Source organism: Euwallacea fornicatus, chromosome 10, assembly GCF_040115645.1.
Source record: "Euwallacea fornicatus isolate EFF26 chromosome 10, ASM4011564v1, whole genome shotgun sequence".
Taxonomy (NCBI): Eukaryota; Metazoa; Arthropoda; class Insecta; order Coleoptera; family Curculionidae; genus Euwallacea; species Euwallacea fornicatus.
The window spans coordinates 2031706-2044960 of record NC_089550.1 but is presented as its reverse complement, the minus strand read 5'-3'; the positions used below and the strand labels follow the sequence as shown (position 1 = coordinate 2044960).

General features: G+C 36.3%; 2 protein-coding genes across 4 annotated transcripts in view; both read right to left on the bottom strand.

Annotated features, from left to right (window-relative positions):
- The window catches only part of Cbp53E (Calbindin 53E), a 61682-nt gene extending 60273 nt beyond the window's left edge, over positions 1 to 1409 (bottom strand). For all 3 annotated transcript variants that reach the window (XM_066286696.1, XM_066286700.1, XM_066286697.1), the window contains exon 1: positions 1283 to 1409. The gene's annotated coding sequence lies outside the window, so the exon portion shown is untranslated. The remainder of the gene's footprint in view (positions 1 to 1282) is intronic.
- An 863-nt stretch (positions 1410 to 2272) lies between these two features.
- LOC136341567 (uncharacterized) lies at positions 2273 to 8079 on the bottom strand. The gene is made up of 2 exons (XM_066286694.1): positions 7930 to 8079; positions 2273 to 4325 (listed from the first exon to the last, which is right to left on the bottom strand). Exon 2 carries the CDS (start codon positions 4317 to 4319, stop codon positions 3048 to 3050), a length of 1272 nt encoding a protein of 423 aa, XP_066142791.1. The 5' UTR covers positions 4320 to 4325; positions 7930 to 8079; the 3' UTR covers positions 2273 to 3047.
- Between the last annotated feature and the right edge of the window lie 5176 nt (positions 8080 to 13255).

Below are 13255 nucleotides of genomic sequence, written 5' to 3'. Positions count from 1 at the left end.
ATTTAAACTCGTGTAGAGTTGACATAGTTTTTTTTGAGAATTTGCAAGGGATTTAAACTATATTGAAAGAATATCAAACGTTTTTTTCTGATGCCCGACGCCCAACTTTTGTAGTTTCAAAATCCTCACTTCGCCAGAATATTAAATTTACGAATTTTTTCTTTGTTTTTTTCAATTTAAATTTTATTTAAAAATCGCAGATCTCACACAAGGTTATCCCTTTGCTTTTTGTGAATGTAAATTGTGATTTTTATTGCGTTGTCAAAATGGTGTACGAGCCTTGGTGAAGCTCTCTGTCATTTATCAAATTTAAATCAACGCAAAGTTGCCGCGCTGTAAATTTTTACGAAGTTTCTAGTGTTAAAATGTTCTCCCAAAGTTTTAACCAATAAAGTGGTCATTTGGGGTATTAGATTTGCGTTCTAAAAATGAGGGCAAAATAAGGGAAACTAGGTTGTTTGTTCCATAATAACAGCCCGTTTGGAATAATCGAGTTAAGAGGGACTATTAAGTGCAATAATGGCCTTCTCGTGGCAGGTTATATAGTACGTCTAAGAGGGTTTGTGTTCATTGTATTAAATTGCAGCTACAGAAAGGACTTTCAGGGGATTGTTTTTTATGTTGAAATTGTTATCTTTAATTTGAATGTTTCCAAAATTTCATCTTATTCTTGCCCCCAAGAATCCTACTTCCCGCAAAACCCATAAATTAACGCATTTCGCTGCAAAACTCCATAAAGCTCAAAATTGAAAATTAAAACAGCCCTTAATACAGCTCCTTGCGACTCTCCAGTCTTCAAGGAAAAACCGAAATTTATAACCCAATTCCCACCCACCTAGACGGTCATTTCGATTAATGGCCTCACATTACCATAATCAAAAGCTCTTTTTCCAACAAAAGCAACAAATAATTGATCCTCATTTCACACTTTATGTTCAGTTTAATTGCCACCTTAAACTGCAACAAAGTTCAAATTGGATTCCAGGTGAATGTACGTGTTTAGATTAAAGCCATCGATAAGGAGCAAATGGCTTTTAGTGGGAATTAGAACATGAATGGATAAGGGTTGGTAAGTTGGGGTAGGTTGTGGGTTAATTGATGACTTTTAGTGGTGGTTTAGTCAAGCACTAATTAGGGGTGTTTGGAGACATATCTATCACACGGTAAAGTCTAATAACAGTGACGTAAGTCACCAATCTTCCCCATCAATCAGAATGGCGCCACTCATCCCCCAAATAACAGCATTCTACCCTCTCTCATGCCTAGTGAGCCAAACTCTTACCTTTAGGGTTGAAATGCACCCAGAGCCGACCGAGTTAGAGTCGAGAGCTAAATAAAGCAACTTCGCGTCGCAACTACCAATTCGAACTGAGACTCAGCGCTCAGCTTACCCTCAGAGTCGGGGCACGTAGCGCGCTTGCGAATCGAGGCGTGTTCGATTCCCATTCAGGAATTTTATAGGAAGAGTCTGTTTGGTATAAGTGGGATCCTGGATGTTGGAGTATGGATGCTCAATTAGTCCGGGTGTTCATGAATGGATGGCATGATGTGGGTTAGAGCACATGAAGTTGCTCTGGAGTGCCCATTTTTGTGGCATTTTTAACGAGGATGCGGATGGTCTCCAAGTGAATGTTGTTAATCAGAAATGGTTGAGTTCATGGAGGCTTGGGTCATCCTCAACTTTTTGAAACAGGAAGTATTATTTCTGGATCACTAACAAAACTTAGATGCGTTTTTCTTAAGAGATTTAGGGAGAATATAGGTTTCTTGCAGAAAAATGTTTCGAATTTCTAGAAGTGACTGGGTTCTGTGCTTATCTATCCAGAACAGAAATGAATTAACTGCGCTCTCCGAAAATATTGTTTTCGAGTCATTCAGAGATTCTGGATAAGTTCGAGAGTGAGAAAAACTTCAATCAATCTCTCAATTTTCTTTCGTAATCCAGATAAATTCTTTTAAAAATAATTCTATTTCCCAGCACCGGTTTTCCTGTATCTCTGTCTAAATGTAGCTTTCCGGAACTAAATTTCCTTAATTGTCAGCTTTGAACTGCTCAAGTCTAAGTTATTTGAGAGAAGATTTTTGGAAAAAAATTATATTAGAGAAAGCTTTCAATCCTTTGCTTCCCATATTCATAAAAAAGTGTTCCAAAATTGTAATTCTAGAATTTATTTAATTTTATATCGATCTAAATCTAGTTTTCCAAATTGGCAGTAACAACTGTCACGTTCGGAGAAATGTTATTAATCCAGATAATATTGAAATTCACTCATTTTTCCCCAAATTCAAATTTATTAAGTCAATTTGGTTATCATTAAAAAAAAACAAATTATAATACTGACATTGGATTAAGGGTCTACAACTTTCAAGCACGACGATGGAAATAAATATAATCTGCAAAATAATGTAACGATGCCATAACAGAACTTAGCTCTCAACAAAATACAAAAAAAAGGCTTCCTGCCTGAAGGGCAACCCTTATAATTACTCTTGTAGACCGAAAAAATGAAAATCCTTTAAAAGGCTTTTTCTTCGCCATTAGTCAGCAGCTTCTCGGTTGCCTTAGCCAGCATATTCGCCAATTAATAGCTGTCAGTCTTTCTTGTACCTTAAAATTCCGGAAAATTCGACGGATTCAATCAGTTGCCGGAAAAACAGGAAATGTAGCATCGAAAGAAAAGGGAAATTTTAATGAAGGGCCAAAAAAGGTACCCGGGGTGATTAAAAAGTTTCGTAGGCAAAAACAAAATTATTTATGTAAAAAATTATGTAACACCCTGTAGATAGAATTAGAGGATTTAGCAAAGTATAATTAGCATGAGCTCTTATCAGAAACTAGTAGGGCAAATATTTGAAAAAATATACAACATATTTGATTCAGATTTTCACAAAAAGATGACAAAAGCAGCATATCAGTCTATGCAGCAAAAATCATCCGCTATCAATTCTGGATAGATACATAGATATACCTATAATGAACAAATATTGGACTAAGAACATACTTAAACGATGGTATTATGTATGAACTTCTATGTATGAAATAGCACTTAAGCTACAAGCTGCATGACTACTAAAACAAACAACCCCCCCCAACAGTACAGGAAATTTGCCGCATTATCTGGGGGTTGAAAATCTCCGAAAGCATCAACCAAAACCCCACCCTGTACAGCCTCCCTTGCCAAACCATAAAGGGTGTCATTGCACACCAAGGCACTACCAATTGTAACTTCATCAACAGTTAAGGGAACTGAATATGTATAGTCCTTATTATAAGTAGCTGAGGGTACCGCCAGGATTACAATCCCATCCAAAAAGGGGGCAACAAAGCTGCAGTTAACTAAATTGGTGTTTTGCTCTGCAATTTTGATTATAACCAAAGAGGTTAGTTCGGTTATGGGAGTATAATGAAGGGTAACAAAGCTTCTATAACCGGTTACATTGATGGAGTCAATTCCTAAGAGTGTTTTGGACATTACAGTGGTGGCCATAAGAGTAAGTATCCTCCAGTCATCACGAAATTGATCGTAGACGTTTCTGTGAATTATCAGCTCACTTTCTCCAGTTATTGACCCAAAAACACTCTGACTCCTAGCCCTCGCCAAAACTTGCTTGACCATCCCATCAAAAATTGGCATGCTATAGACTTGTTGATTTGATATTGGAATAGCCTTCCAGATTACTAAGGCCTCCGTTTCACCCACTCCGTGACTCTTCAGCAAATTAACAAAACTTTCAACTTCATAGTTGAGGAAACTAGGCTCTAACTGCTTTGTTGTATTGGTCCAAACGTTCTCCAAAGTAACACCAGCGACCTGAGCAGCAGCCTCTATGTTCTCCCTTGTGAAGTTTCCCTTGGAAAATTCTGACCAGACATCCCCGTCAGAGATCAGCGCACTATAAAAGTTGAACTTATCAATTTGCAGAAGAGGCAAAAAGTTGTCTTGTTTTGTCCTCACATTGAGATCATCAATGATGGTGTTGTAGAAGGTGGTGAATGTAATATTTAATAGATCGAGAGTGTAATTTAAGCCTTTTGGGCTGAACACTTGAGAGTGCTCAATATTGAGTTGATCCAGAATGTTCTCTGCAGTCACCAAACTGATGCTTGATGTGGAGTATAAATTGAGAATATTTTGGGTAGTAACGTTGTGCTGGGACAAGTGTCCGTAGATTACGTGGACGATATAATTGGGTACGCTGGATTCGTTAACAGAAAATTGGAGTCGAGTTAAGAAGTCCTGGGAGAGTGTAATTTCATTCTGGCAATGGGCCATGTTGAGGGCCGTTGCTACAATCAGCAGCTTGATGAGAAAGTGCATTTTTGGCTGAAATTAAAACGAAAAAATAATCTCCAATGTCGCTTTTTAAGTTCATAAACTTGTTACAGATTAATGGTACAACTTCCGATAACAGGTTGCTTATCCATCAACGCCCTAAACGATTTCACTAGCTCGCTACAAATTGTGTGACTAACAACTTTAATCTGATAGTGTTCAAATAAGCGATAATTAAGATTGAATTATCGGTTTTTCGTAATATTTTTCATGCTAAAAAGGTTTGGTTAACAGGGTTAGTCCATAAATCTTGGAAAAATCAGGATTTGTAGCTCTGCAAAAAGGGATTGTTAGAGTGTGAAATTGGATCTCGTGGGTGAAGTAACCAAGGAGTTGTTCTTGTTAATGTTAGTGCTCGTTCATGAATATGGAAAGTTTCCAATTTTACACGCTAAAAGATAGTTAGCAATTACGGATGTTTGGAAAATGCAGTACAAATAAGAGGAGCATTTTTAAAATCGCATTTTAGAATAAAAAATTGTCGAAACTCCGAAATACAACTAGATTGGCCTATGAATTGTGTATTTAAAAACATTTCAATTATGGGAAGTCATGGAAAAAATTTAACGCCACTGCAAATCCCGCCTGGCGGTACAAATCTGCATATGTTTTGTATATGTAAATAGTAAGTAAACAATGAAAAATTTTGTTGGTTAATAGGAAATTGGTTAGTTTTCAGTTTTGTGCTCACCCAACAGTTTTTGATTATTTGTATTTATTTTTTGTTCTTTTTTTTTTAATAAACAATTACTTATACATACAGTGTGACCCTTTTGTTTTGGGGTCAATTCGCAAAAAGTTTATTGATTGTGCGATTTAGCCCGGATTTTCTGTTCGTTATAGAGCTTGATAAACTGCACATTTTCAGCAAAAATGGCCTGGTTGACATAAAATTCACGGCCTACTATGACAGTTTCTAGGAGTAAAATTTTAATAAATCATATTAGCGATTTTCTTTCGAGAAAATCCGTGCACGCCACTGGCTTGGCCACCTCTCAAAACGCGCCTGTGCAAAATTTTATCGAAAATTTCTAAGTAATAATGATTTTGTAGAAGAATTACAAATGCACCCTCAGTGGTTATTTATTTTCAAAAAGTCATAGCAGGCTACGGCGAACAAGTGAAGTGTTCAACTGTCAAACAAACGCAACAAACATCAACATCGATATTAGAATCTACTTGCACTTAATACAAATTAAATTATTAATCGTGATAATTATGGAAAATTTAAGTGTAAGAGGAAAAACAGGAATTGTTCGTCTTGTTGGCGGCAACGTGCGCTCAGCAGCAGAAGCTGCGGCAGGATGCAGAATTCAACGTCAGACATCCAGATAGACCAGTACGTCGAAGTAACGAGACAAAATGGACGTCGTGGACTTTGTCTAAATAACAACCAAATTTTGCAATATTTTAACGACAATTCCCTAAATAGTATTAGAATGGCTAATTTGGACCTTAATGTACCCAGAGAAAGTACAAGAAGATGTGAGTAAGTATCCAGTGAGCATTTTTAGTTTTTCTACAAAATCGTTATTACTCAAAATTTTGTACAAGCCCGCTTTGAATGGTCCAATCCAGCGGCGTGCACAAATTTTTTCTAAAAAAATCGCTAATATGATTTATTAAAATTTTGCTCCTGGAAACTCTCATAGTAGGCCTTGAATTTGATACCAGCCAGGACATTTTTGCTGAAAACGTGGTGTTTATCAAGCTCTATAATTAAAAAAAAAATCCGGGCTAAATTACACAATCAATGAACTTTTTACAGACTGACCCCAAAACAAATGGGTCACATTGTACAATTCTCGCGGTTACATTAAATACGAATAGTTGTTCAATCATGTTTGGTTTGCTCGTCAGAAGTGTTGAAGCAAAATGGATGCTGAAAAACCTACAACGCTTTTTCATAAAAAAATACATAGATGTTTTTGAGATATGAAAAATAAACAATATCATAAGAGGAACATACCATGAACGACGTGGGAGGAAATTGGCGAGAAAATTCTTTTGGTGGTATTCATTCTCTAAAATTTGGTTCCATACAAATATTTTTTCGAATTTTTTCTAAAATGAAAAGGAATATTTCTGGCGCTATTCGAAAATATTCGCAAAATCTTTATGGAATCCTTCAATCTTCAAATAACCCATGGAACTTTCCATTTACTTTTCTTGATGCAAACATTTTATTCTGACATACTGATCTACGCTTTGTAGTTAGTAAATTTTAAGTAAATTACTATGTAATGAAAAGTAGTAATCATTAACTAGGTCCATTTTCTGACAGCAAAACTATTTCGAAAAGTAAATCAATATTCAAGAAACGAATGTACGCAATTAATTTATCGTAGTTATTTGAGGAACTAGATTTGTCTGTGCTATTCGTCAGATAATTTAACTACCATTACCACAACGTTCTGACGAATATCCTTTGGATATATTTGGCAGAAGGTTGTTTCTCCAGAAAAAGCATCCACTACAACCGTGGCCCTAAGAGATTCCGAATTCCCATGGAGCCAGAAAGGGCGTATTGTGAAGAACCCTCAATTAAAATTGTATGAAAGGCCATTTGAATACGAAATCGCTCCAATCGCGAAGAAACCACAATTGACTTACTGAAATATTCACTCGCAAAATTTTGGCTTCGTATGTAGAGAAATAGAAAGACTCTGGTTTAGCTGTATTTTAGATCTATTGATGATCAAGGTTCGAAAATGGCTCAAAGGTAAATGTTTGCGAAACGTAGGATCAAAGCCACTCACATCAAGTTGTTTGTTATTCATAATTTATTCATGAAAAATACCGAGTTACTCATATCAAACTCATTACAAAATTTGTCCTACCTATATACGGTTTGCTTTAGAGTTTCGACATATCAATCTTTTTCCAGCGATAATTAAAACTGCTTTCATCTTGTGACTGCACATGAACAACACGCCAATTCAAACATGCTAACGACGTAAGCTTAGTCAATAATTGTTTAAACGAAGCTTAGCACTTATACCGAACTGGATCAAATTGCTTTAATTAGGAGTTTTATGAATATTTAATTAAATACCTGTGCCGCCATTTAACAATGAAACTGTTATCTGAATGTACTAGCTGTGCATGAAGACAGTTGGTGACTTTCCTGGAAATCACAGAATGGGAATTTGGATCAATAAGAAAATTTGGAATAAAATCGCTACGCCTCTAGAAGTCACCCCTAATCCTCCGACTTATACAGTGCTCGCCTTCAATTTATTGCATTTGGAATATAGGTCACCCCACACCTATCCAGGATCGCCTGGATGCAACAGAAATCGCAGGGAAAGGACATATGGATGCAAGCAAATGGGGGTAATATTAGTGGGGAAATATGTAATCGAGACAAATTAGCAGATTAAAGTTTTTGGAATTTGATCATGGACGGAATTCGAATCGCGTAAGGAATATTTGATAAAATATGAGAATTCGTGTTTTTGGGGCTAAATTAAAAGCCCTGATACTAACATAAAATTTAGCATGACATTGAGGCTTAGGCAACGATATCTGAAGTAGAATTCGGGTTATTTTGAAGAAAAGCTGTATTATAAATATTAATAAATTAGCGTATTACCTGATATAAGGGCACTATGGAGAGCTCAAAATGGAATCTAGGAATTAGAAAAAAATAATCGCAACCTTCCAAACGTTAGTTACCACATGATCAACACCTCTACCAGCGACTAATTAGAACTTAATATAAATTAGCAAATATCTACGTTTAACGAGATAAAGCTTCTAGGCGTGAGATGTAAATAAAAAAGTGTTTATTTAGAAGATAAAAATTGAATTAAGCTACAACCTTTAGTAATGAGGCAATTGGCGTAGGAGTATTTATAGTTAATTTTTAGAAAAATTATTTTCACCCCTAACGGGAAATTAGGGCACATAAAAAGCAATATCTATGACACTCCCTGGACAGTTTTATAGTTTTATCTTGCCACGAAGCCGAAATAACTCATCTTTAAACACGAGCGGTATTGAAAATTTTTACGAGGAAAAAGTGTAATTTACAGCCTTTTGGCCATCGAGAAACTCTACTGAAATATCTCCCTAGGCTGGGAAATTTCAGAATTTTAAATAAGAAAAAATGTCACTTCTATAACAAATAAAAGTTCTGGGAATGTCTATCCTTTGTTGTCGCTCTGGAGTACAGGGGGAACAGAGCCTGACGGTTTTGAGTGGTGCCTGGAAATGTATGTTTATTGGCACATTTCCACTAAAAACCAAGCAAACATAATGAAGGAAGAGCCTGGATCGTGCTGAGAATAGTTAAAAACCCCCGGGATTTGCCAGTGCAGAAAATTCCTGACAGGCGTATTATTGGAAATTGCTGTTCTGTATGTAACAAACGCAGTCTTCTAGGAAATGGATTTATAGTGGAAGGTCACAGGAACTTGATTTTGAGTGATAATTTGATGTTGAAGGGCACTTCTGCTAGTGCTAGCCATCTCAAGTTATATCGATTTCACAACCTTTGAGAAGCCCTAAAATTTTTTCCTGGACATACGCATGCATCCACATATAAAGCAGTATTTCCATTGGTCGACTCTTAGTAATTTTATTGTGTTGAAAATTCCAACGTTCTCTTATTGAAGAGGTGCTTGTCACCATGGTGGACACCATGAATCACATTATTTGAATTCACAATGGCTTTCATATTATTTATGATACATTGAGTAATTCTCTCTTTCGGTTTCTTTCCTAGCCACCAGTAGTTTAACTCCAGTTTATCAAACCTTGCTGCCTGTGGTCTTGACCATAGGGGAATTGGACTGGCAGTTTTGAATGATTACGCATTTCAGCTTCGCCGAAACTAAAACCATCGCTTTAAATGAGAAAACTTCTACATACAATTCCGTGAGACAATTTCCTTATAATGCACTTTTTTATTGCAGGTTACTATACAGGTTTCGGTTAAGTTCTTGTTCGGTTTTTATTCAGATTCCTGGAAAAATTGCGTCATTGGCAAATACGGCCCCTGCTTAATTAATTAGGCAAACTTTTCATATCACGAAAAGTGGAATTAAAGCGACAAGGAATTTGCCATACTATTACCTTGGGGAAAGGTTTAAATGTTGCACGTCCATTATAATAACATATAAGTATTTTCAGACACGCAATGCGGTTTCTATTAAAATTTGGGATTTCTATGGCAGCAATTCATTTAGAGGAATTTGACGCATGATTTAGACAAGATGTACAAAACAACTGAGGGATACAAATGGGCAGATTTTGCCGTCCCTAAAGCTGCATTCGGCCCTTAAGTAAATGCCAGCCTAAGCCCAATTTATTTGATCACATAAAACAGTAATGCTTATTGCTTTATTAGACATCATCAACAGAAAATCGCATTCATAAATTCAATGACTTTTGGCTAGATTTTTCTGTGGAAAACCCTTGTTCAACACTTTCCATTATTTATCAATTCATACGTCCTTGCGTAAACAGTCTGAATTAAAATTCTCTTTTATAAGGTGGAGCTTTACCTCAACAACTTATGAGTTAAAAGAACAGTTTATCGAACCCCCTAAGCAGGCCTAAAGTATGATAACACAATATGGGATTATATTGGAGACAAGGGAATAATTATACCCTCAAGGGGTTTCATGGGATATATGGCATGCTGAGGGTGTCTAGCCTTGTTTATAAGAGCTATTAATTCTAAGTAAATTTCAGTGGAGAGAGTTATAGCTTATTGTTTGCGTTTTGAAAGTTGGTTGTACTTTACCTCTTAGATCGAACTTACGATAATAAGGAAAAGTGTAGGGTTCGAATATAAACTTAGCATGAGAAATAGCAATAATATGTGATGGTTTTAAGGAGCATTGGAAAACCATGCGGTTTACTACTCGCTGATAAACAATAACAAGTGCGTTTTTTCTCCACCCACATGACCTTAAAACAAAACGTTGCCATTAAAAAATTACTAAAGGAAATGACTGAACTACATTCTAGCAACTACATATATAGTTGCTAAATAATAAACACAAATTTAATATTTGACCCTGCAGCGCCATCTTTCAATAGAAGTCATCATTTGCTTACGAAAGAAAAGCATTATTGAAGATTCCTGTGTTAACGAAGAATAGAATTTTTCGTTTTACCTCTTCCTACATAGATAGCGCATTGATCTGAAGAATTTTTAAATATTCCATTTAGTAATTTGATATATCACGTTTCTTTCCAGAAATATTTCTTTTCTATTTGGGAAATGCTTCAGATTCGCATATAAAAGAACTTTTACTTTCTTAAATTCATTTTCCAATCGTAGCCATTAAAAACTTCAGCGAATGAAGATTTTTCACTTGATTATTCAAGTTCTGGCAAAATTTCCTTTTCCCAAGTTTGCCCTCATTCAAACGTTGCAAATGTGGGTGCGTTTCCTGTAGAATTTCGTTTTTCCTAACATCAAAGTTTCCTAATTTATCCACTTTTTACAGACACCTACTTTATGTTCCAATCCCAGAAGCTCTTCGCCTCCGTTCTAGAAGCATTGCAGACTCGTCCAAGCAGGGCCAATATTCATAAAGTACTTTGCATAAATAATAAATAAGTTTGTAAAAATGTATTTTCGTCTGTATTTTTACCGAGATTTTTGAAAGATTTTCTACCGTCACTCCCCTAAATGCTCTGAAAGTTTTTGCCCAAGACCAGAGAAACTAACCAACTAATATATTCTGATAATGACTCTAACTTTGTAGGGAGGAATAATCACTCTCTGGAACTTTGTACTTTAATAGACGAGCCACCACATACATATTTTAATGTCGTAGATGGATTTCTGGCTAATAATTAGATTAAGTAATATTTTATCCCAAAGCATAGCGCCCATAAAACGGGATTGTGGGTGTCTGGGTTACGTCAACCAAACTTCACATTTTCCGTGTTCTTCATGAATCACCAACGGCTCATGAAGGGTGTACACTTTACTAAAAAAAATCGGGGCAATCGGAGACAATCTCCAGTAAAATAAATCATTACTTATCATTAACTTTTGCGAATTTCCTTTTCGGTCCCTCATTGACAAATGAGCCTTGAGAGGGTAAGCTAGTTGTGATCTAAGACAATGCCTCAGGAATCAATGACCTCTGGCGCAAGTTGTCTACCGCCACAAAGAGTTCAATCATGTGAAATGTGTAGTGTCAGTGCGCTAACCAAATCGAGTTAAAATGACTAGGGCTCGGTCAAAAATATGCCCGTTTCCCATAGAAAATGACTGGTTTTTTAATCAATTTAAAAAGCAACGGCTTTAAACAGGGGATAAAAACCGGACAGGGTTGTTAGGGCCTTTAAAATATTAAATAGATAAAGTCCAGGTCAACGAGAGAACGTCGCCGTCGGCTATTGCAAGGCGTTTTCTTTCTTTATATATTTAAGTTTGAATGAAACAGGTTTTGTCTCGTTTCGCTATTCTCGAAATTACACATTTTCCATAAAAATTGTTTGTTTACCAAGTACATATATTGTTTAACGTCAATGTACCTTTGCTATTGTTAGTTGGCTCTTTTTATCTCAAATACTGTTTTGGAGATTATAAACCTAGTATGGTACGAACGTGACTGTCCATTTCATCGGTGATCTAACGGGCGATTTTGCAAAAATCGAACCTCGCTTAAACCACTTCGGGGCATAGCAGTCTCTTTGAATAATGCCTGTTCTACATAAATCAGGAAAGCACCATAAAAAAACCCTGATTAATTAAAAAAAGCACTTCGTCCGACCATATTCATTAGAGGCAGATCCTCTCTGGCGCTGCAAGACAGAACTTTCGAGAACGAGGTTCGGCTCTCTGAAAAGTGCTGCTTTCAAATTAAGCCCGAATTCCCGCAAAGCTTCGGGATATTTTAAAGGGAAAATGCCTCGTGGAGGACTGCGAGAACAATATGACAAAGTCCCGAGTGTTGCTACTTTTCTCTTGAAAGCGCTTTAGTAGATTGGAGTCCGCTTTGGGATGTTTGCCATGGAAAAAGTTTTTTCCAGGCATGAAATCCGGAGCCTACAACTGTCATCGGAAACTGTAAAATTGCTGATACCGGGCAAAAACTTTCATTGGACCTCGAGGGTGGCAAATTTGAATTGATTTTAGTAAAACAATCCCAACGTGGGGAAAAAGGGGAAACCTGAGGGAAGTTTCACAAAGGAAACTCGCCGACTGTAAACGAATTGCTTCAATAATCGTTTGTGTGTTTCGTGGTAATTACCTTGCTGTATAATAATAGCGTATTTTCAAGCTGTTTTTGAGAACAAACTTCTAACTACAACAAGCGTCGTCATACTGCAATTAAGGCACCATAATAATTGTGGGTGGTTGAAATTTGCCTTTTGGTGTTTTCAGATTAAAGTTCAAAAAAGTCTATGGAAAGCAGTTTCTTAAGCTGAACAACGGAAATCTCGTTTTTTCGTTTAAAAGCTGAAATTCAGGAAATCTTCTCATTATCCGCAATGATTCCATTTCCTTCCACGTAAGTAGAATTTAAACTTGAGTGTCAGCAAAGTCTCGTTTTTATATTTCGGCATCATAGAAGGGTAAACATTCGCCCACGAATCTAATATAGGATTCAATTCTATGAACGTTTCTTGAGGTATATTTTGTGCTTAACCCTCTTATTATTACTAAGGATCAGTGAACAACAGAGGTGACTTAGTAATCTGAATAATATAAGAGAATTGTGCTGACAAAGGAAAACTCAAGAAGAAACTTCTACAAAAAGTCAAACTGAGAACTGAAGGAAAAGTCTGTTATTTGATTGGCGAAAATGTTTTGTATTTATTTACCTTACGCTTAATTGAAGTAAATTCGATGCTTTTTTAAAATTTAGCATTGGTAAACAGCGCTTCTGGATGTAAACATGACGTTTGGGTCAGAATGATGTACTTCACGGATTTGGTGTTATGTA

Bases quoted from the DNA above. Each gene is read 5' to 3' on its own strand.
- LOC136341567 (XM_066286694.1), bottom strand. From the start codon at position 4,319: ATGCACTTTCTCATCAAGCTGCTGATTGTAGCAACGGCCCTCAACATG.